The sequence below is a fragment of the Patiria miniata genome, unplaced genomic scaffold (genome assembly GCF_015706575.1).
Source record: "Patiria miniata isolate m_02_andy unplaced genomic scaffold, ASM1570657v1 HiC_scaffold_28, whole genome shotgun sequence".
Lineage (NCBI taxonomy): Eukaryota > Metazoa > Echinodermata > Asteroidea > Valvatida > Asterinidae > Patiria > Patiria miniata.
Window position 1 is genome coordinate 6,398,892 of NW_024037067.1, and position 26,645 is coordinate 6,425,536.

General features: G+C 40.5%; 2 protein-coding genes and 1 long non-coding RNA gene across 3 annotated transcripts in view; 2 read left to right on the forward strand and 1 right to left on the reverse strand.

The window, feature by feature from the left end:
* The window catches only part of LOC119735018, a 39,465-nt gene that overhangs the window by 7,564 nt on the left and 5,256 nt on the right, over positions 1–26,645 (reverse strand). Inside the window, exon 2 of the long non-coding RNA XR_005272138.1 lies at positions 18,640–18,878. This is a non-coding gene — a long non-coding RNA (uncharacterized LOC119735018). The remainder of the gene's footprint in view (positions 1–18,639; positions 18,879–26,645) is intronic.
* LOC119735016 (ficolin-1-like) lies at positions 18,481–21,403 on the forward strand. Its single transcript, XM_038208695.1, has 2 exons — positions 18,481–18,939; positions 19,924–21,403. The coding sequence occupies exons 1-2, from the start codon at positions 18,598–18,600 to the stop codon at positions 20,686–20,688; spliced, it is 1,107 nt and encodes a 368-aa protein (XP_038064623.1). The 5' UTR covers positions 18,481–18,597; the 3' UTR covers positions 20,689–21,403.
* LOC119735017 (ficolin-1-A-like) lies at positions 23,034–25,115 on the forward strand. Its single transcript, XM_038208696.1, has one exon. It carries the CDS (start codon positions 23,242–23,244, stop codon positions 24,262–24,264), a length of 1,023 nt encoding a protein of 340 aa, XP_038064624.1. The 5' UTR covers positions 23,034–23,241; the 3' UTR covers positions 24,265–25,115.

Genomic DNA, 26,645 nt, shown 5'->3' on the forward strand with positions numbered 1-26,645 from the left:
TGGTTCCCTGACTCCATATAAGAAGAAACAGAGCAGTTTACATACATTGGGGAAATGTAAGGTCAGGGAACCAGTCTAGCTGGCTTGTAACCGTTCATAGGTGTGTAATCGATTGCAAACAAGTGCGATGGTCAATTGGGGCCAGTATTTGAAAAAATACCACTTTTCTTGAAAATGACAGTATACCAGGTGCCATGATTTTACAGGATGCTTTACACTGTCATTCACTAACAGTCCAGCAAGGTATTTCAAAATGATTTGGTAGTTGTTTTTTTTGATGTTTGCAAATGTTGTATTTTCCCTTTAAAGGTAATGTCCTACAACATTTGCAAACATCAAAAAACATCAAAAAACAAAACTACCAAATTGTTATGATTATGAAATACTTTACTTGACCAAAGTGAATACAAGTCTCAAGCATCCTGTGAAATCATGGCACCTGGTGTGCTCACATTTCTAAGAAAAGTGGCATTTTTGGATCAATTCGTTCAGAAAAAACGGACTTTGTTCAAATACTGGTACTGCCCCCTGTTTAGTCCACATTTTGTTTGCAATCGGTTAAACATCCGCGAACGGGTGCAAGCCAGCTGGTCTGGTTCCCTTAATACCTGAAAATTTCCCGATGTCTATAAGCTGCTCTGTTTCGTCAGAAGTAGGGTAAGGGAACCAGACCAAAAGAACAGCCATTTTGTTTTCTTGGTTTTTCCAACATCCATGCACACAAAACTGTAAACAGGTCAGTGTAACAATTTTTGCTATAAAATACTAACCTATTATACAAATCCATCATGTTCTGAAAATTACAGCAAAAGCAAATGTTGTAGGTGTATATTGCCTATAAATAAATTCCTGTGTGACTAAATTTTATGCAGTTCTTTCATTACCTCTTTCCGACAATGTCTGCTAAAAAGGCAAGGCATTACTTTGCAAAACCGAACTTGTTAACAAAGAAATGCAAAAGTGACAATAAGCAAAGCAAAGCCAACAAACAAATAATGCCAGTATTTCAACAGGCCATCACGTTATTTTTATTTTTATTTTAAATGAACAACAAAATTGTACAGAACCTTTCTGAAATGTTAGAAGTAAAATACAAAATGCACTCTCAACATGCAAAAGGGCATGGGGAAATGCAAAACATTTTACACAATTCACTCTAAAAAAAAAACTATGCTAGAGTCTACCTCAGTAAATACTTCAAATTGTGCCCTTTTTCCCTACATTGCAAATGCACATTGCATATTTTTCAAATGAAAAATAATGGCTATTTTCACCTGCACAAATGCCATAGGACTATGTGGATTTCAAATTGCACTTTTGTTATCATCAAAAATCTAGGGACTTCGGGCCTCCGTCACAAAAAGTCAGATGTATAATCCCCCCCCCCATGTCCTTCATTTGATTGAGAGCATTATGTCAGAATAACATGCAAACAATCACCATAATGCCAACATCACTGACTTCAACACTTAGCTCCACCCCTTAAAAATACTTTCAATAGATCAGCTGAACTGACATTCCAGTAAATGTGAAAGGTAGAAATCGTCAGGAGTTTATGCCAAGGACACACCTTTGAATGGAGAGGTTTAGCGAGGGGAGAAGCATCACGTATGCAGCCCAAGTGGTGTCAATTTGATCAATTCTTCAGATTTCAGGATTTTTGGAAACATGGATTTTATACCGAGCAATTATTGTTGTGTCTTGCCTCATGTCGGGCAAAAGTTATGTTGAGTTATGACTATCACATGACTATCATGACTATCACATGACCATCACATGTCTTTCACAAGACCATCAAATGACCACCTCATGCATGCACATACCTATTGTGCTATGGGTGCTGTTACATGTATGTTCTTTGTCAGTCAGTGTTTTGCAGGCAATTTTTTTTAATACAGTGAAATCTCGGTAAGCCAAAACCTGCTACCTCAAAAACTCTTCTTGCCCAAAGACGGAGAACTTTTTCCTGTCAATTGTGATGCGATCAAGCCAAACGAGTCATTTGCCGGGAACTTTTATTTGGAGATTCAGGCCAAAATAGGGCCACTTCACCACATCACGTCATCATATCTCTTGGTGTTCCAACTTCCATAATTTTTCACCTGAAGTTGGTATCAGCATGCAGTTTTCACAGCAGTAATGCGGAGATTGTGCTCTTTTCACATTTGTAGAAAACAAAATGACCAGGGTCGACAAGAGGCTCATTTAGCTTGTTCGCAGCACAAATGTTGTTGAAAAAAAAATCCATTTGCTAACCCAAAACCCTGCTTAGCTCAAAATTTGAGCCCATTCCCTTGAGGTTTGACTTATCGAGATTTCAATGTCTACAGTTCATTTATAGGCCTATATGTACCGGTACTGGTATGTAAATGTTGGGCAAATCAAAATGTATGATTTCTAAATAATGGGGAATGCTCCCCCCCCCCCCCCCCCATCGACTTACTGATTTTATTGATTTAATGTCATCTTTGGCGACTTTAACTCTCCTCATCCACAACGAAAACCGTCACGTCCAATATTCACCGGACCTGTTTTTGAGACTGGGTGTGGAGGATCCGGCGCAAAATTTTCCCTTGGAATCTACCCTTGCAAGGACAAGCAGCTGGCTTCCTTACTCAAGGGGCTGAACCAAGTTCATTTCCTTCCAGCAGTATAACACCTACGTGTACACCTAGCTCCCAATCCCCAGGTCAAACCAAAAAGGGAAATCCAGCTTGTTACAGTGTTTTTGAGTTTTTGGCACCTTGAAAGAGGCAGGAAACATGTCATCTCCACTTATACCCCCTTGCTTCTTTCCCAGCTGTTCATGATGTCATTTTCTTTCCCGCAAAAGGCCACAGATGGCAGGTCTTGGCTGCCTTGCCTTGTTATTGTTTGGATTTGGCAATGGAGGAAGATTGGAACGTGTGGCAAGAAATTATCGAAAGAGGAGGAGTGTGGCTCCAAAATATTGTTCAGTTGGAAACATTTTTGAAAATAGAAAAGGTGGAGCATGGACATGCTGTTCGTTATTAAAGAAATTTTACACCATCATCCTCAATTGTCGAGTTTGGGAACCAGTTTTTGCTTTGTGGACCAATTGCAGCAAAGCATCTTGCTTGAGGACACAAGTACCGTGTCATCTGGTTGGATTCAAACCACATGTGCATGTCTGTATACAACAAATATGTGTCAAGAGACCATTAACCATTATCCTCAATTTGACGTCCTCCAATGCCAGTTTTGGCATTCAGCTAACCACTTGCAATCAAGTGTCTTGCTTGCGGACACACAGCTCCAAGTTACCCTGGCTGGCTCTGATTGCCTGTTTTGTTGTTGCTGCAACCACAAATGAGTTGCAAACAATATTCACTTGACCATAATCCCCAGCTTAAAGCCCGCAAAGTGAATTTTGGACATATCAGTCAACCAACTGCAGTAAAATGTCTTGCTTGAGGACACAAGCACTGAGATCCCTTTGATGTTAAACATAGATTTACATCCACATTTTGCCATCTCCATTGTCAAGCCCATGATCTTCAGTGTTGAGTCCAGAACCAGCGCTGGCATTAAGTGATCATCCTTAATAGCAACAATTAGGTCAAGTGATCAACTAGTCTGGAAGAGGTCCAATCCATCATCTCAATATTTTGATCTCTGATCAAGGCCAGCTGTTTTGGACGTTGTCATCTCAATCCCATGGCCATCAGAAGGGAAATCTCAGTTACCATGACTTTGTTTTTGTTTTGAGCAGAATAAACAGGTCAAGGGGAAGGAAAGTTCACCCTCCCCTTCCCTCCTCCTGCCAAGAGTGATGAGGGGCACGACGAAAAATCCTAGGACCGAAAAGTCCGATATTCCGACTTTTATAGTTAAGGGTTACATTGTAAGCACACTAGAATTCTGATTCTGAAAGTGATGTTTTTGTAATGTGGCTTTTATTCTATTTTTCAACAACAGTAGAAAATCAAGAAAAGACAAGACTTAGAGCATGAAGAACAAAAAAGTATAATTTATGTGGAAACACCAGCTACTAAACCCATATATCTCTTCTTAGGTAATTTTTTTAATATCTTCTCAATCCTAGAAACTTGTTTCCCACGTCAGTGCTACTCCAGAAAATAATTTATAACAACTGTCAAATTACCCCAAGGGGTGGGGGTGGGGTGGGGTGGGGTCTAGGTGGGGGTAGGGGAGTCCTCTACACAGCATAAACATTGTATCATGTAGAATTCAGGCATGCAAACTTTAATTGTGTTAGAATTGTTTTACTTTTCAAAAACTTGTTTTCTGGTGTCACAAATACGAACCTCAATAGCTGAAAAAGATTGTTTAGGCTTAATAAAAAAAAAAAAATGGCTTCCCCCTATTAAAGTGTGCCCTTTTTTCCCCCAGGCCTGCATAGGACTCTCTAATCTCAGGAAATCCTGCGAGTGGGAGGGGATATCAGACGCTAGGGGGAGTGGATTTCCACAAGCTTTGGATGTGTCATCCTTGATATAGGTTCATGCTCAAGATAGAATAACAAGTTGGCTCCAGGGTGCCACAAGAAAAAAACAGTGGTACTGAAACACCTTCCTGGGACCCCTTGAAAAAAACAAAGCAAGCCTCCAGCATAACTGGCCCAGAGTGCACACAATTTTATTCAAAATTGACTGAGAGTGGCTATTCACTGGAAGTCTTTTCATATACCGGTATGTGGTCTACACAATGGCCGGATTTGGCCCACTGATTGCCTTATATTAGTTATCCTATACAATAGCACTGCCCAGCTCTCAAGTTACGGTCAGTCAGTGAGTCAGTCAGTCAATTAGATAGGTCTAAAGAGGATGCAAGAGACTAGCCTTCTCGGACCAGCAATAACAGTGGCACAAAAACACTCTTTGTTAAAGAATAAAGATCACCTTAAAGAATTCAAGCGACTGCATTTGTTGGGCTCCTGCCAACCCATAGTTAATTGACAAAAGTGGTTGCAGGAAAGTCATAGGGTGACTCCTGTTTTCCACATGGAACACAGATGTCCAACGGACCAAGAAACTCATGTACGATTTACTGCAAAGTCATCAAAAACAAGATAATGTGGTTGCCAGAAGAAAAAAAGGGTGAACAAATCGGAAATGAAAAACAGGTAGGGCCCAGGTAGTGTCTTGTTAAGGTTTGACGTGCCTCCTGCTGTGGGGACAGAAACCCTTGGAGGGGTCCTCCCTTCCTTCTCTGGGCCCCTGGAGAAAATACTCCCTGGAGGGGGTGAACAGTTTGCAGGTGCAAGGGGATGGACTCTCATATCAGCTGAGAGGGCTGTGGACAAGTTGACTGACATAACATCGGGGAAGAGGATACAATTTGAGCTGAGAAGTGCAGGAATCATACTTTTCTCTTTCTCTTTCGGGAAAACTTAGTGAAGTGCTCAAGGGGCTAAATCATTATTACCCCTACTCAATGGGCCAATAAAACATATCCTGTACAACCATCTCGGCTCCCTTAGATGCTGCCATTTTAATGTGCAATTGGCTAATTCAAATACATTTAATCATCTTTGCCCTCACAGGTACCCGTTTTCCTTCTGGGTGGGGAGAAGCAATTACAAGAAAGCCCTGAGAAAAGTGTCTTGCCATGGACACTTGTATATTCCGCAGTCTACTTACCAGTACAGCTTTAACCATTCTAAGCTTTAAGACTCACTACATGCTGCAACACTATAGTTAACAACTTATTTTTCAAAATGTAAATGTAGCTCATTATTCAATGTGCAGTGCAAGGTACAGCAATAGTAATAATAATAATAATGTGGTACCGGTGTCACATGAAAATCCAACTCCTATGAAAATCGGACCCCTACCGGTATTTCCCTATTATTGACTGATCCCTCGCACGTGACAGGTCACTCTCCCGAAACGATCCTAAAAAATAGCATAGTATCGTACTCATGCGTGCGCAGTACTACCAATAAGTCCACATTTCATGAAGTTGGATATTCACGCTACACCGGTACTTATTATTGCACCTTCAAAGGTCTCAAAGCGCTTCACAATTATCACCCCTGTTCATCAGGCCACTAGACCAGTTTTTGCAGCAGCTCGAGATCAGCGCATTCTCGTCCCTACTTTCAGAGGTACATATCCCTTTATATTCCTGGGTGGCGAGAGGCAATTGTAGATAAGTATCTTGCCCAAGAACACAAGAACCGTGTTCCCCATCAGGGTTCGAGCCCATGTACCGCGGCACGCGAGTCGAACACCGTAACCATTGGACCACAGCGCTCCAGTAGCATGCCATATTTCACTAACATAAACCCTTAACTTGGGACATAACCTTAGTCTTAATCAAAGCCTAGATTCGGATTATGTTCCTTTAATGCAGTCAATCAGTGGCAAACTCGGTCAAGCTGCCAAAGAAATGGGGGGATGAATCAAATCCAGTCTTGGGCCAAGACTAGCCAAACCCCTGGAAATGAAGTTATGAAGATATCTGGGCTCTGGTCCAATCACCTGTTTATTTTGACCGCAAGGAACTGCCGATAGTTCCCTGATGGTTATCAAAATTGTAACAAGTATGATTGATGGGCAGGCCCCTTGTCCACAAGTGAGCTCAAACAAGTTTGAGTTGAGGCCAACTAGGTCATGATTTATGGGTTGAGGGGCTTCCTCAAAGGTCTATACAAAGGTTGTTCCAGTGACCAAAGGGGCAAGGACGGATGGGCAACTGGTTATATATTGAACCAAGAAATATTGATTTTTTTGTTATATCCCAACTAGCTTAAAAGTGCAGCAGGTCAAACATGTGAAACCAACCCATCACTGTTGTTATGGATCATCAGAATGTAATACAATGTAAAACAGGCACCATGCTATTAATTTGATGGGGGCGGGGGTAGGGCAAATGTTCCCCTGCCCACACTCGGAAAAATGATAAATTGAGAATATGTTGAAACAATTAAGAAATTGTTTGGTAAAATGTGCTTTGCCCCCCCCCCCCCGAAAAAATCCTGGCGACGCCCATGACAGGTGCTAAAGCGTTAATTCAATAGCACTAATTGGACCGTTACAACTACCATGGATATATATTTCCTTGACCCTAACCTTCCCAAAGCTTCCGAAATCCTCTTTGCAAAATGGAGGATTTTGCAGGATTGAGGCTATGGCAAGTGTACGTGGCTGATTTTGCACTTGCAGGATGCACTGTGTCAAGGTCTTGAGCAGGAACTTGTGTTGTTTATGCTCAGCTGTGCATAAATGTAGGCCTAGGTTATACTTGAAATCCTCCGCACTGCCCCAGGATGTCACTGGCTCTGCCTCAACATATTGTCAGTAATTGCTGGAGGATTTTGCAGGATTGAGGCAGTGGTCACCCCCTCCAAGGACCACATTCAAGAAACAACGGAGAATTTTGCAGGATTGAGGCTGTTTGCTATTTTTACATGGAGGCAGTTGGAGGATTTTGCAGGATTGAGGATGCATCCTAGCAAAAGTACCTCTAGAGGGAGTTAGGGTTTAAGGGATCCATAAAACCATACAGTGCTCGAGCAGTTCGGGTCAGTACAGGAGGCAGGGCAGGTTAGGGCGGTACAGGGACTAATATGGGTTAAGTGAGCAGAAGTTATCGTCTTTTGGACAATCCACATTTTACATGCCGCGTAGGGCACGTACCGGTACATGTAGGGCACGTGCATATAAATGCAAGAAACACCTTTTTGCCCCGGTTAGGTAAACACGCATAATCACGGTTCAGGTTTCCTTGGCAACCAGATCAAAAGGCAAACTGTTGCTAGTATGCAAGCGGCTTTCCTGGGGCAGAAAATGACTCATTGTTGATCCACTGTGATCCGAGGGTGGACCTGAGGTGCCTATAGTATGCAATCAGTTGTGTGTGAAAGGTCAAGGTTTAAGCTAGCTACCCTGGTAAATAAATGCAACTTTTGGGGGGGGGGGGGGGTCCTTCTTGTTTTTACAAAGAGCCTGCCGCTCTCATTGTTGTTGCTTAAAGGGAATGTACAGCATTTGCTTTTGCTGCAATTTTCAGAAATAGATGGATTTGGAGGATTAGTATGACAGCAAATATTGTGAAACTAACTTGTTTCACCTTTTGGGCTTGTAGATGCTGGAAAAACCATCCTTTCAAAACTGGGCTTTTTTGTGTTATTCCTGCTGGAATAAAATTTCAAATTTCGGGGGTCAAAATTTGGACTCTCAAAAATCGAGCTGTTGAGTGCTAGTTGTGAATCCTGCGGCACAGTGCATTGCATTCTGTAGACATGCGAGAAACAACACTTGTGTATTGGTTCCGTGTGTATTATGTGACACGCACACAACATGTATCGTACATTGAAGGGACATGGCTAGAAATACGTAAAAGAAATACGTACCGTGTGCCACAAAATGTCCGCCGCATACAATATAACAATTGGGTTTTTCCATCTTTTCTCAGGAACGGTAAAACATTAGACCTTTGAAATAGGATAAGTAAACAATCCAAAACAAAAACATTTCGCAGATTTCAGACCAATGCCCTTTAATTCAGGCATGCAACTAGGCATTAAAAAAAAAAAAAAAAAAATTCCCAAACACGCAAGATTTTGTACAGTGTTTTTCAATTAGTAATGGCATTCCCGAGAAATTAAAAAACAAGGAAATCAGCAGATCCGAGGAAAATGTGCATGCCTGTTAATTAAAGCACTGATACCATTTTATAATTTGAAAACAAACTTAGTTACAGCTTTCCATCTCGAGAATAACCCTGAAAACGGCAAATTTAAGGGGTCTACCGGTATACACAAACAAGGTGCATCCTTTAGCAACTTGTATTGTGAGAAAAGAAAAAGAAAAAATGAGTTATTCAGTTTGCACTTTGCCGGGCTTTGTACTTTTATCACAACCTCAACTTTCATTTTGCTATGCATTATCTGAACTATTATCCCAATGTATGGGAAAGTTGTTTGGGAAAGAAAAATACAGCTATTGAAATCTGTGCTATTTTTAGGAACAAAGCCAGCAGGATTCGTTCATGCCATTGGCATTTTTTTTCCCCAACTAGCAATTGTATGCAAATAAAGCCATATTCTGCCAACTCTGCAAGAATTTTTTTTTTTCAATTCTTTTTTTTTCATTGTTACAACATATGGCTTTATGGCACATGTTTTTTTTTCTTCTACATGGTGCCACATTTTAATTCAAAAGACTGTACAGCAAAGCTTTAGTAAGTTTTATTTGTGGACAGAAATATTTTCAAGGCTAAACACTAAATCTCGACCTAGGCCCAGTTTGCTAGGAACCATTCTCAATCCTCCAAAATTTTGCACTTTTTCAGGGATTTTCAAATGAAGGATACCCACTTCCTCCAAACTTCAACATCCTCCAACAGCCATGCTTCTCAAAATGCGTTCAGCCTCAATCCTCCAAAAACCTTTTCTTCTTCAAACACCATTCAGCCTCAATCCTCCAAAATCAACCGATACTGAATGTCATTGTGCCTTCAATCCACCACAATCCTCCAAAACTGTTTGTTGCATTCGGCCTCAATCCTCCAAAAACCTCCAAAAACCTCCCAAACTGCCCAGAGGACTCTGGAGGATTGAGGAAAGTTCTTAGTTGGATTTGTAAGCCTTTCCCGTGCACAGAGGCAATTTCAAAATGGCCTGATATAATTTGAGTCAAAATCTGTTACCACAGAAACACGTGTCCCAGCAAAGTGTTTGGAAATGACCAAAAACAAATCAACTTTTGGACTGCGAAAAATCGTCATGCTTTCTCCAGCATGTACACAAATCCTGTTGTCGTATCATTTTAGAGTCAATTTTGAAACTTTTAACAAGAAAATTCTCTAATCATTTGACACAGAACAGTTGAAAAATAAACAAATACCGGTGTCGAAAAAAAGCCGTTAAAAAACATCAAAACTCATTCACCATTTTTACTAATTACAACCATGGATGACAGGTGAGCCATGTTGTTGTTTTTTACAACACATCAAACAATTTTTTTACAGCCCATTTAGCTTCAGGGCAGTTGAAGCTAGGGTGGTTAATTTTTTGGGAAAATTATTCTGTCTTTCAATGCACCCCAACTTACAAGAAAACAAAGGTTTACACAACAATGTGCAAGTATTTCACGTAAGTATTTCACATAAAACGTAGTTGGAATCTGCTCAACTGAAAACCACAAGATTCCACACATGAAGCAGCGCGAGTGACAGCAGGTTTTGTTCATTGTTAGATCTTTTGAAAGTTTTCAGGCAAAAAGTTTTCATATTTTGCTTCGTCACTTTTTCCTCCAACACTCAAATACTCGTACATGCTCGCTTACAACACTGACTTTCGAAAGACTACTGATAGAAGTCAGAACTTTTTTACTTAAGTTTGAATGTTCTTTACTGGACCAACATTACTTTTTTTTATTTGCTAACAATTTATACCATCTCCAAACAACAGAGGGCTCACTTCCAATTTGGCAGGGCCCAATTTCATGGTTTTGCTTAACAGTTAACAGAAAAGAACTATTTTACTTAAGTTTGAATTTTCTTTACTGGACCAACATTAATTTTTATTTGCTAACAATTTATGCCACCTCCAAACAACAGAGGGCTCACTTCCAATTTAGCAGGGCCCAATTTCATGGTGCTGCTGAACAGTTTGCAGAAAAGAACTATTTTACTTAAGTTTGAATTTTCTTTACTGGACCAACATTAATTTTTATTTGCTAACAATTTATGCCACCTCCAAACAACAGAGGGCTCACTTCCAATTTAGCAGGGCCCAATTTCATGGTGCTGCTGAACAGTTTGCAGAAAAGTTGTGCTCACTATAGCAGAAAATTGTGCAAACATTAATTTAATTAACCTAACGGTTGTGCGAGCATGAAGATTTCTATTCTTACCGTGTGTCACAGATTTAAGCAACTTTAATCCTCTGGGGACAAGCCTGCCTTTTGTTGTGCTTACGGTCTCCAGCCATGAAATAAACCGAGGCTCTACCAGAAAATCATATATGCCTAGAACTAGAAACACCATAGAATTGGGGCCTGTAATTCAAGCAAGCTGTTGCATCACAAATATGGAGTGACTATGGACTATAAACTGTTCTATAAAAACATTTAAAAGAACAGTTTTGTATTTAAAACACAGCATATTCTAAGTTTTAAAAGAGCTTGTGGAAAAAAATCACAAGCTTGCTTAAGTGGGATTCGAACTCAACAATTTCTATATTTTTACAAAGTCTCCTATAATTATGCAACTAAGTATGCACATTTAAACATTTCTGGAATTTTTCCATTTTCATACTTTTCATAATTTTTGCAAACAATTCACCTTGTGTGCAAATTTCCGAATTTTCACTTGTGTATAATACTTTAATTGAATGCTATACATGTTACTTTTTGGCTGCATGTGCATGTACATGTACCTCAAAAAATTAAATACTTTTATAAGGAATAAAAAAAAAATCTTTTTTCTCACAAGAATATTTTGTGTGAGTCCATAGGTAAATCACATTTTTCACTGACAAATTCTGTCAACTATTTCTGCTAAACACAATATTTACAGTATACACATTTGAAAAATTACAAATTAGCACTTCCAGCTATTAACTTGTTTTCTATTGGCCACTGCTAGGCTTTATATTTACTAGACCAACATTCTTTAACAGAAAATTACATTTCAACACAAATTCCACAAATCAATCACATTCCTATTTAATCAATAAATCATCAAGAATTTAAATTTGAAATTTAAAAGAATGAAAACTCCACTGTTGGGCCATTCAGTGTCAAATCAAACATTCTCCGGGGTCATTCTCGCAGATTTTCTTTAAATTTGCTGAAATTGTTTGGTTATGAGAAAACTCAAAAACCCAAATTTGAGTCTTTTGGGTCGTGCGGTATGTGGTTACATGTTGAACTTTTGACCTTGTGATTTTTCGCTCTAACTTTGAACGTCTGTGATCTCCGATTGTAAATGTGGGCGTTTCTTTGTCATTGTTTGCTTGCAATTCAGTGGTGGTAACTGGGAAGAAGAAACTGCAAACTGCGATACAGTACATGTACATCACATATCCTAAGACTACCGTTACATGTAAACGGATTAGTGGAAAATTGGGCTTTGTCAAACTATTTAGATAAATTTTCTTCACTTGAATTGAAGGAGTTTTTGTTGGGTTTTTGTTTTTTGGGCATATTTTGTGCAAATGATATTGTAATGTAACAGTTGATTGATAAGCCAATGTTTGCATCTGGGTATGCCAATGCACAAATTGTGTACAAATTTTTAAGAATGTCAGACTGCCTTGAATATATTGGTGTCCAGTTGTCCACAACAGCATACACATGTACATTAGTTCACCAAATATTGAATTTTTTTTACCCCGGAAAGTGTCTGATTTGTCACGGAATAACCCTGTTACAAATGTACACAGAGTGATAGAGCTAGGGCATTCCACGAAAGCAGGGGGTCCGCTCATAAGTCTAACGCCTCATAAGTCCGACAAAATCGCATCCCACCAAATAAAGACCCATAGGTCCGACGCTTTATAAGTCCGACGCCTCATAGGTCCGATGCCTCGTAAGTCCGACAAATGAAACGCCTCGTTTTTCCGACGTCGGACTTATGAGGCGTCGGACTATTGAGGCGTTGGACCTATGAGGCAGAATAAATAATTTTTATGCCTCATAAGTCCGACGCCTCATAAGTCCGAAATTTCGGACATATGAGGTGTCGGACCTATGAGGCGTCGGACTTCAGCAGTACTTGTTTTTAATTTGATCTTTGACCGCCATTACCACAAAGGTGATGCGATAAAGCTAAATGAGTCGTTTGTCAGCAATTATGATTTTAAGATACAGCCCAAAATGGGTCAGTAGGGGTGGACATTTCAAAATCATAAGGCTACATATGTCACCATTCATGTCAACTTTTTTTTTTTCTGAGAAAAACTCACAATAAAATAGTTAAAATGTGACATTTTGTTAAGGAGTTAATATTCAATAACCTGAAATAAAGCATGTTTATTGCTGCTTAATAAACACTTCAACTTTGAATCGTTGATTTCCTCTGTATGATTTCTCAGTTTTCTTCTTTCTGATCTGCCTGTGTTCTAAGTCCCATAACTTCTGACCGGAAGGTCGTATTCACATGGGGTTTTCACCAAATATAAACTGAACAATATCTCAAAAATAATTCAAAAATGTAAAAAAAATAATCGAAAAGAGCTGACAAATGACTCATTTTGCTTGATCGCATCACAAATGATTAAAGGTACGTAGGAACATTGGTAATTAAAGGTACATGTATAGTCCATCATTTGTAATTTGTGCATTTTGTTCGTTTGAAGCAACAAAAGTGCTCAACATCTAAAGAAGGGTGCTGAACAACTAACGTGATGGAGTTTCAGCTCAGCTTCAGCTGTATATTTCGAGAAAAACAACATTCTATGATCTCGATTTCAAATCAAATGTTGCTGAATCATGTTTTGAATTGGGCCTAATTTCAGCGTCCGAGACACGTTCTCATTGAGCCGATTTCAGCTACGGGATGTCGCGCACTGAACTGACAAATTAAAGCAACGGCGCACGATGCATGTGCGTCGTGTCAACCCTTGCGCGCGCTTCGCTGAATAAAAAACGAACTACTAATTGAAATTTCCAACGGTGCGTCTTAAGACGCACCGTTGGATGGAAAGGCCTTCTTTCGTTGATTTCTTCAAAATGACAGCATGCCAGAAGGAATAGTTTCACTGGGAGTTTAGTCCCCTTACTATCTTTCAACCAAGTATAATTTTCAACACTAATTACGTCAGTTAGTTTTTCAATAGCTGCACATGATGGACTGTAGCTTTAACCGGAATGAGGCAAAACCTTGCATAATGGGAAGATAGGGACAGTACCAAATACCTTGTGAAATTAAATGCTATCATTCAGAAGAACACAATCATTGAAAGTGGTTTTTACAAAAGAGTGCTCGCTACTTTTTTTCCATGTGTGTTAGCAATGAAATTCACATTAGGCCAAAAAAAAAAAACATTTCTGCTTCCGATTACATGGCATTTGAAAATAGGGTAGGTAGGTAGGGATTTTTTTTGGGGGGCCAATTTTGTGTGTGCACAATCATATGGAGGCGTCTGCGTGTTGTCAAGGGTAAAAGGTTGATGGTTTTCGGTTCGTTATTTTTCATTTTGCCCAGAAAAATTTAGGGTAGGGGCTGTCAGAATAGGGTACATACGTGTACGGTAGGTAGGGAAACCGGAAGCAGAATATATTTTTTTTTGGCCTGATGAAGAGTATCCACCGCGCTAAAACTTCCACGGGTCAGTTGTTATGTAAGCACTCTACTTAAGATTTTGAGCAATTTTGTTGCTTCAAACAACAAAAATACACAAAAAGCAAAAGATCCTACGTACCTTTAATTAGTGCAACAATACTTTTGAATGAAGTGTCTGCATTTGTTCCCACATTCAATAGGAGATTGGCGGTTCTCCACGACGTATCTTCATCTCGCTTTTTAATATCACATACTCTTTACCCTGCCACTTCATGATCTGACTGTTCAGGAGCGCTGGGTTTAGTTCAAAACAGTCAGTTATCAGATCCAGAACGTCGGGTTCCTTGAACCACCAGCCACCTCCGAGGGTCTGAGCGCAACGTCCTCCGTCAAGGGCAGTTGAAAATGAGGTCCCGTCGTACAGGACGTCGTAAGGCTGCTCGACCTGAAGATTGTAACAGGTGAGGTTGTAGTGTGACCCACTTACTCGGAACACATCGAAAATTTTTGTAAAAGCCTCATCTTCATTCAAGACGAGGTCGATGCGAACCATCCATGGGACACTGCCAACACTCGTGAGCAGCCGCAGCCGTTCGTTGCCCCACCAGAAGTTGCCGTCCAGGTCCCCAAAGCCGTTCTTGTAGTCTAACCATCCGCGCGTGAAATCGATCATCTCATGGCGCCGCTGGATGACTATCCAGCCGTGGTCGTCCGACTCCACATCGCAGAAGGCGTCAACAGGCCCAGCAAATGTAAGCGGAGTGATGGTGTAGATTCCGTTGGTCGGGTCCCCGGCTAATTTCAAGTCTTGACAGTCTTCAAACAAGTGATCAGACTGTGATCCAGGACTGTCGTCAGTTTGATAATCGGGCCACGATTGGTGGGGACTGGTCCTCCTCCCGGGAGAAGTACTCGCCGTCTCCGTAGGGGGGCTGTCGCAGAGCGGCGCATCACGAAGCAGGTCCTGTTGGCCAAATTGTGAGACCACTACCTCAGCAGGCAAGGGAGGGGGGATGCCAATCGGTGGCGGGCGGGTTATGACATTAACGCCACCGGGGAGGAGCAGGGTGCAATCGCACGGGTTGTCGACTGGCAGGAACCAGTCAAGCTTCCCATTGTTACTTGGGTTCCGTTCTTGTCCCGGGTAGCATACACATGCCGATATCTGAACGAACAGCGAGGACAGGCCGAAAAGTACAAGAAAACCAAAGATGTCCAAAGAAGCCATTTCTTTTTATTTATCGCATTGAAACTATTCATGTACGTACATTGATTCTTTCTGTTTCATGGGAAAACATTTATTTAAGACAGCATTTATACTCAAATTCGTCAGAAAGGCATAAACTCCAAATGGAATCGAGTTAAATTCAACAACAGAAACAAAGTTGGCCAGCTCACGTACTTCTGAGTAAGAAAGTTGTCGACTCAAGTCAAGGCAGAAATGCTGCCATATCAATCATGCAACAGGTTTTTATGCTTTTTTGTACACTTTTTTCTTACTTCTCAGATGAAGTAGAAGACCTTGGCTGGCGGAGGACTTCCGTAAACAGGAAAAGCGAAGACAATTGATTCTGATTGCTGGCAATCAGGCAAAACAATTGCGGACAGAAAATAACGATCGATTCAGAGAGCAGCTTTTTGTCCTTTTTTATTGTTGCAGCAAGAAATGTAAAAAAAAAAAAATAATTCAAAGGTGGCCTACGTGTGAAGAAAGTGGGGAGTGTAGCACTTTTTTAAAATTTTATTATTCTTTCTTTATTTTGTTTTTTGTTTTGTGTTTTTTTTATGATTTTGTGTTTTTTTAGGGGGGGACCACATTGGACCCAACTATAGTAATAAACGAGGCTTCACTTCGCTCACTAAATGGAGGAGGTGGCCTTGCCCCTTGTCGCCCGTTTTGCAGGCGTCGCCCACTTTGCAGACGACGGGAGTGATCAACTCATGAACGATCAACTCATGAACACACCGACCCATGTACATGTTCTTTGTAGAATGACGGCAATGTATATAAACCAAAGTTTACGTATACTGTACATGTAATTGGCAAAAATGTTGCGATGTATTTCTCAGTCACTTATAAAACAAGGTGTATCAACATTACATGTAGCTAAGGAGTAGCCTGTGATGGACTGGCATCCCATGCAGGACGTTTCATGTCAAGGAAACTGGAGATTACGAGCAAACAGAAACAGACTTTACTTTAGTACCAGAATTGGTAGACCATTTGTAGTCCAATATTTTCTGAGGAAAGTTGTAAGCAATTATAAGTGTAAATCACCACTTGTTCAGTACTTTCCTACACCTACGCATAAAAGACCAAAACAAAACATAAAAGACCAATTTAACAAAACCCCAAAACAAAACAAGAATCAAGAAAAAAAGGTGAGAAATCCAAAAAGGAGAAGGAAAAAAACAACTGTTGAACTGAACTGCCAAATGACAGCTTCTAGTGACAAGAGCACGACTGACGAAATGTGTTTACCCTGGTTGCCATGGCAATACCATGCATCGCTGTTAATGAGGTTTTTTTTTCCCCCCTTTTGATTGCCGCATCTCATCAATCAAGCGCAGTGGACTGAATATGGAGTAAATGAAGCAAGTGGACAATTGTTCTCACTTCTGCGTTTGTTTTGAGAATATAGGAAACGGTTGTTGCCACCATGGCTGTAATTGCTACGAGGCACGCTCCCCCACCGCCCCAAAATCGATATGTGTGAAAAGTCATAGCAATTCTTCCATGCCAACTCAGCAGTTGCAGATAACTTTCAAACATATTCAACTGCATGATGCAGAAGTATCTGTTCCACTTCTACTTTTTCAAAAGTATTTTACACTGTACATACTGATGTAAAAATAACAAAAAAAACAACAGTAAAACCACCCAACTGTATAATTTTTTTTTTCAGAATGGAATATTTGGAAATGTTGAAAGCAAGGAATGAACATGTAAGCGTTTGTATAAATGTTCGCTTCCATAAAATGTAGGTGGTGCACAGAAATATAAAAAGGTGAACATCAGTTCATGAAGATGACCTGGTCCAATGAGACTTTAAAAGGAGTGAGTCATCATCATTTACATGTATACAATGTATAATAGAAAGATGGAAAGAGCCACAGCACCACTGATCCAATTCAACATGAATGAAATATACATGTGCATGTACATACATGTAGATGGCGCACTTTACTTGGTCCAGAGACACCAGTACAATGGATATTTTAATAAGGGAATAAATGTGTGCTTGGTCGGTATTAAACACTCTGTTTAAGACCGGTGGAGTCTGGATGGGTGATTATCAGCACTCCAGACTCCAACCGGTCTTAAACAGAGTGTTTAATACCGACCAAGCACATATTTATTCCCATTCATAAATACTTTTTCGTTAAAAAAAAACAAATCTTTTCGGTCCAAAAACCAAAACAAGTCAAAAACTAGACATTGCCAACCATTTTGTTCAACTGTTTTACTTCATGTTTTATGAAACACCCCTCTGACTATAATATGGAATGTCCCTCTACAACTCTTTACCTTATAAGGAGATTGGCGTGTGCGTTGCGCGTATTGTGCGATGTCACGCAAAATGCAGCTGGGCTGGTGTAGTGTGAATTTTGGACTATGAAATACTGATTCACTGGTAGTATTGCACATGCCTACGCGAGGAATGTGAACATTCAACCAATGAAACGTTAAAACTAAAAGGCACCGGATTTCATGGGAGTCCAAATTTCACGTGACACTGGAAAAGTGTTTAAGACCAGCCAGCCATCCTACATTGTTTTGTAAGGAAAATTAGGGAGTTTTTTTTTGGGGGGGGGGGAGAGGGGGGGGGGGGCGGGAAGAGGGGACTTGGGGCTGAGGGAGATGTTGGTGTTAAACAGCTTGAGATTTTAAGTTAGTACATCTTTTATTGAATATGATTTTCAAAAGATAATTTGCATTTACAATACCAACAGGTATGTTAGAAATATCCAGTGACGTAGTAAGAAATCCAGCACTCGCCATGCTCACAAACACAAAGGTATATTTCTAGTTGCCGGTCTCTATCATCCTTTCTGCAAAGCAATCAATACTTTTTCATATGACAGCCTTTCCTCCAACATCATGCCATCAGCAATATTTTCAGTGGGGCAGAAACCAGAAAGGCTAAAATTGAGATTGCAAACAGCTCGTTCCCATGGATACTATAAAAGCAATCAACAATAATCAGCACTGAAGCAAATCTTTACACATATCAAAAATGACGATACACATTTCGGCTTATCTGATGCAGGCTGCAGCGTTTTCTTTCAGTTCTTATTCAGTCAGACGTGGACGACAACCTAGCCTTGCGGTTTGTGCTCCGGCGTGAATAAAATAAAAACAAATTATACACCATCATGTCCGATCTGTTACTTCTACTCTTGTTGGTAACAACTTACCTGGTTACATCAGGGGCTGGGTATGCTTGCAACATCGGGCTAGTGCTCAATCCCGACTTTCCCAAGGCAGGGGGGAAATGGCGTTGGGCCACGGCCACTCCAGACCCTTGCATCTGCACCCAGACGCGACTTGGAGGAATCATCATGGAGTCGTTCCAAGAGCACGCCGTGCCTCAATTCACCGAGCTCCTGCATCCGATCTTTTCCGACAATGCCGATGCCATCCGCATGTCTTTTGGCTGTGAGGACATGAACAACAGGAACCAAGATCAAATGTTAGAAGAGCCCACAGAACTACAGGTTCGTTTGTCTCCTTGTTTAATCACTTTCAATTACACATACATGTAGTTGGTGTCATATGCTTAGCATGAAGTGATGTAGCTAACTTACCAGCTAGCATGAAAAGCTATGATAAAGAACCTTAAAAACAAAAACAAAACAAAGAAATTTGCAAATTGGGAATTTAAAGTGAGCAAAAATCAACTTTTGAAATAACTTGATCAACTTTTAATGTTGCAATCACAGTTCTGGTCACACACTGACCCAAAAAAATTCAGCCCACATTTTGTTATGGAACAATTACTACATGTAGGTCAGTATTTTACAAATTTTGAATAATTACTTACATAAATTGCCAAAAAATGGGCAGCCCTACAAAAAATCAGTTCTAGCATAATTTCTCCTTATCAAAATGGATAAAGCCTTGACCAGAACCAGTCTACTTGCAGGGTAGATCTGCTTGTGGGTGCAAAAATCCAAAATAAAATTGCCATTTTTTTTTCAATGCCGGGTAGCAGATGCTTACAATAGAAAAATCATTTGGTGACTTTATAATAAAACATTCAAAGGCCAAAATTCATTGGAAGAGAAAAATTGAATTAGTCCAAGAGCAGGGACAATGCATCTTTAGTTTGAATTGCCGACTTTAAAGACGGTTTTATCAGAATGCATCCTGAGAGACTGAATGTTGTTTTGATGGAATAAACCTGAAGCAGTAATTATGTCTAGGGCCTATGAGGTGCAAGACAATAATGCTGGTTACTGTGATGCATGAAATTTTGGCAGTATGTTGAATAATACATGTTATTTGAAACGGCATAACACAACTTAGCCTTCTTCCTTCATCCTAAACCTATTGTCTGCACTATATGAAGGTCATACAATCCCCCCAATTTTTTTTTTTAATTCCACACAAAAGTCTGAAAATGTTCAGAATTACTGGTACTTTGCCCACCCCCTTCCAAGAAACAGCATCAGTGACGATTTTTTTTCCTCAATTGACAGGAATCGGTCTTTGATGAAAATGAGCCATCAACAGATGATGGTACTGATGTGGATCCACCTGGGTCAACTCTAGGGACCGACTGCCGATCCCTGCTGGAATCTGGCCACAACGTCAGCGGGGTGTACAGAATAACCATCCCCGGCTACCCATCCACGCCGGCCTACTGCGACATGGAGACCGACGCCGGCGGCTGGACGCTGATCTTCCGTCGCCACGACAACTCCGTCAACTTCACCCGGCTGCTCCGAGACTACTCGGATGGTTTCGGGGATCTGACCGGCGAATTCTGGCTGGGCAACGAGCTGGTGAGGCAGTTGATGCAGGGGGCCGGGGACGCACGCGAAACGCGGTACCAGTGGGAAATCCAAATTGATCTTGTTGGTGAACTGAAGCTATTCAGCTTGTATCCGCCCTGCACCGCGCTTTCTACGTCCAAACTTAAAATCCACCGGTTTGCCAGATACAGCTCCGCGTTCATAGAGGGCCCGGATAACACACTGGTCCTCGGAAAGTTCGCAGCGGCCAGCACTGCCAACGATTTCCTCAGTCCGTATGGCGGCGGGGTGTTCCGAGTGGGCCGGCAAGGGGAAACAGGCTGGTGGTACAACATGCAAAATCCCCGCACCGAAATGCTCCTCACTGCAAATGAATGCTATAATGGGGACCGCTGCTATTCTGAGTACTTTCATTCATCTGAGGATGATGAAGGGATCGTCCTGTGCAAGAGCGAAATGAAAATTCGCCCCGTCTATTCAGCCAAGTGATTTCAACAGAAAACAAAATTGTCGGAAATAGTGAATTTCAGGAATCTGTTCTAAACTGCAAACAAAAACTACACATGAGCAACATTTGGATTGTGGCTACATATATAGATTAAAAAAAAAAGACCAAGAAAGTGCACTTTTAATAATTCACACTCACAATAAAATATATGCGCACATGTATGGGATTTTAAAATGTAGAAGGGAGAATATATAATTCACATTTGCACTTAACTTTCTGCAAAAAATGATATTTTACATCTTTAACGTTGATAATGACTGATTAGGAAATAAGATATAATTCAAAGGCAACACTTGATGAATTGTTTTCTTCTGTTTTGTTGTTGCTGTTGTTGTTGTATTAGAGTACATGTTTTCAAATTGAACTGGTATGACTATTTAATAATGACAATCACAAATGTATGTAATGTTAATAAGACCATTTTGTTTCTTTTGCATTTATATTCACTGTATAGATTAATTGCACAAATAGGCCTACTCAATAAGAAACAATAAAGAACGATATTATATATTGAACTATTAACCAGTTCGCGTCGGAGGACGTGATTACATGCACCAGCTGTTTGTAATACACAGGCACGGCTGACAGGTTTAAACGTCAAGATTTACTCGACTCGCCTCTGGGTGATGTCTAAACACGCTAATCCCTCATGCCTTTTGTACACACACACAAAGTCCATGAAGTCTGTGGAGGCGGACCGTGTGTTGATCTTGAATTGGCCGTTGTGCACGGCCTGTTGTTCGACAATTTACGCTCCAGTGCTGCACCCTCGGAGTATGGAATCATATGAGGTTTCGGCAAGAAATATCGTACAAATACTGTTGAAATGACTCTTGCGAATCAGTATTTGTGGCGTTTGGCTGTATATAGAAGTTGGTTGGAAAGTTTTGCATTTTGCGAAAACAAAATTTTCCGCAAAACTAATCCCAGCGTGATGTGGTTAAATTGTACATATTTATTTGTATTGTATGTTAGCCCTACACTACACTAAATTTTTTTAACATTTTCTGGAAATGCTAAGGTTAAATGGCAAGAACGTTGATATGAGCTAAATACATTGTAACTTATCAGCATAATTCAATTCTGAAACTTGCAAATCCAACGCATAGAAATTTCCATTGCTATCCGTGCCACTAGTTTTTACAAAGTTTTGTGATCAGCTTATTTAATTTCCTTGTGCTTGTGGTCTTATGAAATGAAACAAGAAGACAGCTTATACAAAAACAAAGCAAAGTGCAAAAACCTGGAACTGCTGGTAATGAAGGATTTTTTTTTTTCAAGGCGATTCTGAAAATTTATGGGACAATTTGAATTGATGCATGGCTCGTTTGGGGCATAATTCATCTCGTAATTGGTAATTTGCAGCTGTTGGGTTACTCAAGTAAAAACAAATAAATTACACTTAATTGCTAGACGTCGAAAAAGGCTGCTCTGGATAATTGTGCTTTTTGTTTGAAGACTCAATTGACTCATTTGAATGCCCAGCGTTCAGAAGTTGACTAAACCCTTTAGCGTATGGACAGCTTTAAAGGAATGTTTATCCCTAATTCCATAGGTACAAAAAATTCAAAATTTGTTCAGAAAATATTTCATAACTAAATGCGAGGGGCCAATATTTTTTTCTTATGTCTCATTAAAAGCCAATAATGTTTGTATTGCTAGAAAAATAGCAATAAGGAAGAAAAAAAAGGGATTTTTTCAGGGTGAAACTAAAAAATAGCACAGACAGTACTTCTTTAAACTTGAAGGACATCAAGCCCAATGCAAAGTAAAAGGCTTTACCTTTGTAAATCCCCAACAGACTCAAAAGTGGTTTTTGAAGGATCCGAGGTTAAGGTTGACAAAGTTGCAAATTAAAGATTGACCCTGATGAGTCCAGTACTCAAAAAATAGAATCTGTTTTATTGGTAAGATTTGACCAATGTACACGTAACCGTCTTCCCATTGAAACTGAGAAACTTTTACTCATAAACTGTTAATTGCTACGGGAACTCTCAAAGTACAAGGACTAATTAATTGTTAATTACAATGATTGATTAGCATATTCTTCAACTTTGAGACTTTTACCTTGAAAACCTCATCAAGAGCACAACTGATATACGAGCACTCCTTGATGATGGCAATAGTTCTGCCCAGCAATACTTTCTGAGGCTAATTGGTCGTTAATTTACTTTGGCTACAAATTGTATCAGTAAGTCTCCTCTTGTACTAATAAGTACAAGTACGGTACTAATTAGTCGTTAATTACAATTATTGATTAGTATCTTCTTCAATTTGGGGGATTTTACCTTGAAAACTTAATCAAGAGCACAACTGATATACGAGCACTCCTTGATGATGGCAGTTGGTTTTGCCAAGCAATACTTTCTAGGGCTAATTGGTCGTTAATTTTCTTTGGCTACAAATTGTATTTAAGTCTCCTCTTGTTCAGACTTTGTTCATTTCCTTGTGACTGTTCATCAGTTGCTCTACGTGATAATTTTTTGAGCCGCATTCTACTCTATTTTCAAGTGTAGGAGTTGAGGTACAGAGAAATGGCAAGCTTTGGTATATTTGCCGTGCTACTGATAGCAATTAACGCACTGGCAACTGCCGATGTCTGCTACTCTGGGCAGCAGTTAGGAGGCAGTGACGGTGATGATCCGCAGTGGGTTATCCCGCACAGCCAGCCCTGCAAATGCACTCGCATCCTGCCTGGTGGCGTGAACGTGGCCAAGTCGCAACAGGGACGGTTGGTTCAGGCACCTCTGTCCAAGACCGCAATAATAGCTGCCGATGAAAAAAGCGAGATCTTGACGGCACTGGGGTGCAACAAACAGTCGACAGAACCGCTGACGCCAACTTTGTCACAATCTATAACGGTGGTGAGCAACAGCAATGGAAATCCTGAATTGGTGCCACAAAATCTTGGAAGCTACTGTCCAGAGTATGACAACGATATCAGTCACGGAACTGGGCAAACCACGGCAACAATCTACCCCCTTGGTATCCCGACAGGCATCAATGTGCTCTGCGAACTGGACAGTGACGGAAGAGGCTGGATTGTGTTCCAGCGACGCAATTACACAGACTGGGAAAGCAGACAGGTTTTCAACAAAACCTTTGAAGAATACAAGAATGGATTTGGCAGCCTCACCGGTGACAATTTCTGGTGGGGAAACGACAACTTGGCTACTGTTACCGCAGATGGCACATGGCAGCTGCGCGTGAGTCTGCGGTTATGGGATGCGACTAACAAGGTTGAGGAGTACAGATATGCCACATACTTCCCTTTCCGTGTTACCAGCCCAGAGTACACACTCTCTATAAGCAACTATTATCCCTCAGGCAATCTCTCCGACATCCTCAGCAACCACCATGGCATGGCATTTTCAACTTTGGACCGAGGGGCCGGATCTGCTTGCGCAACCCAAACAGGAGGCGGATGGTGGTTTCAAAATGTCGACTGTGATGAGCAAATTAACCTGAATGCCGACACCCCTTGCCATGCAATAGAATGCTGGCTGAAGATCCCTGCGGTACTGATCAATTGTGAAATGAAGATCCGACGGGTTTAAAGTGGCAGTGGCTTCCCATATTGGTAGTACGGTACGAGCCATGAACTCATCCACAAAAGTGAATTCACACAAATGCTTTTTGTGAACTTTACTAGGACTGTTAGTTCCAAGTCGGTCAACTGATATTTGAAATTCAGTGTGTGTGACAGCATATCCACATTAAGGTGAGAATGCGAAGCAAAGGGTCCAGAGGGATACTTTGCCACAGCCACTGAACTTTACAAGTTTTAAAACGGCATACAATAAAATAAAATTGCAAAATGCAACTTATGTGCAGAAATTCGGCCTAATGTACATCATACAAGACTGAGACACTGTTTGGAAGAAAGCCTATTGACTCAGATTGAAGCATTCGGCATGAGTAATGCTTCTGGTTTGAACTTTTAAATTGATATACATGTACCCTTTAAATTAATCTTGGAGACTTTAAATTTTCAATGTACGTCTGTAGTCTAGATAAAAAAAAAAACTTATTAACTTTTGGAAGGATTCATCGGCGCTCACTTCATTCAGAATGATCAACCAACACCAACAGCTGAAGGAAACTACTCAGTGTGATCTTTCAAGCAGGATACTTCGCTAACTCTGGTTTTAAATCAGACACTTAATGAATGGCGCAGGAAATGACAGTAACTGAACCACGAAGACTGTACGAACTGTGAAGGATCTACGTAAAAGTTTGCATTACAACTCACATTTATGCATTTACCTCGTGAGACTCTTATTCCGTGTTTACTATTAAAGCAGTGACATAGTTCGCTGATCTGCACTTATTAATATTAATATTTTAATTTCAGGCACTATGCATACAAGAATAAAATTTTACCGTAGATAGGCAAAAGTGTGGTCAAACAAAATAACATTGTCCTTTTCCCCCAGCCAAGTTACCCAACCCGATACCTGAATACCCCTTCCCCACACCCATCCACAAAGCTATGCCCTGAGGAGTCCCCCCCCCCCCCCTCCCTGGCCTCCCGCAAACCCGCTTAGGAGTTTCACCTGTAAATATACTTCCATATAAATAAATGCATAATTATGAAACGTGTGAATCTATATTACAACTGCAATACATTGTGTAGCCTCATCCCAACTATAGCTTAGGTTGGCGCGGATATCCAGGACTTCCATCTTTCTTGTTCACGGACCCGTTTAAGCTATAGTCCATCATTTGTAATTTGTGCATTTTGTTCGTTTGAAGCAACGAAAAGTGTTCAAAATCTAATGAAGGATACTGAACAACTAACCTGATGAAGTTTCAGCTCTGCTTCAGCTGTTTATTCCGAGAAAAACAGCATTCTAGGATCTCAATTTCAAATCAAAAGTTGCTGAATCATGTTTTGAATTGGCCTGAATTCAGCATCCGAGACACATTCTCACTGAGCCGATTGCAGCTATACGCGATGTCGCGCACTGATCCGACAAATTATAGCAACCGCACGCGCGTGTGTGTCGTGCCAATGCTTGCGCGCGCTTCGCCGAATAACAAAACGAACTACTAATTTAAATGTTCCTACAGTGCGTCTTAAGACGCACCGTTGGAAAGGTCTTCTTTCGTTGATTACTTCAAAATGACAGCTTGCCAGAAAGAATAATTTCACAGGGAGTTTAGTCCACTAACAAGTACTATCTTTCAACCAAGTATGTTTTTCAACAATAATTACGCCAGTTACTTTTCGGATGGCTGCAAATGATGGACTATAGCTTTAAAAAAAAATAAACCAGAATAGTTCTTGAGTCTGGAGTTCTGAATGGTAACACATAGCAACAGATGAAAATGCACTATGTATGCTAATGAACTTTCATCCTTAAGGTGACCTCATGCCACACAGCGTAGATAGTTGGGACCGTCCCAACTTTACATGCAGACCTAACGTTACACACATAAAATTGTCAAATGATTGGCAACTGCCAAGATTTGCAGCAACACTAAAGAGCGCCACCTCTGGGTGCATACCACCAAAAGGCTGTAAATTAATGGGCGCGAGCTCATTAATAACAAGTAATTTTCAGGAGAAGAAAATGACCCTTTTGACCTGAGTTTGTCACTGCCAATGTGCGCGCTTTTGAATAACGCTAAGCAGAAAGCAGTAGCAGCAGACACACTGTAGCACCATTTAAGAAAAGCAAGCACGCACCTTTCATTTTTTGAGGTGGTTACTGTATTTCAGTTTGACTTGAGTCCAGTTTATCTCACAAGAGGCCCCCAAAAGTGTTATCAAAGGGTGCATACCACCAAAAGGCTGTAAATTAATGCGCTCATTAATATTTTGTGATCCCACGGGTATTTAAGAGGTCCATGCGGTCTATAATTGGGATTAATTGGAAAGATATTTATCAAGTATTTGTGACTAGTGGCTTCAAACTCAGGCGATTTTGTAAAA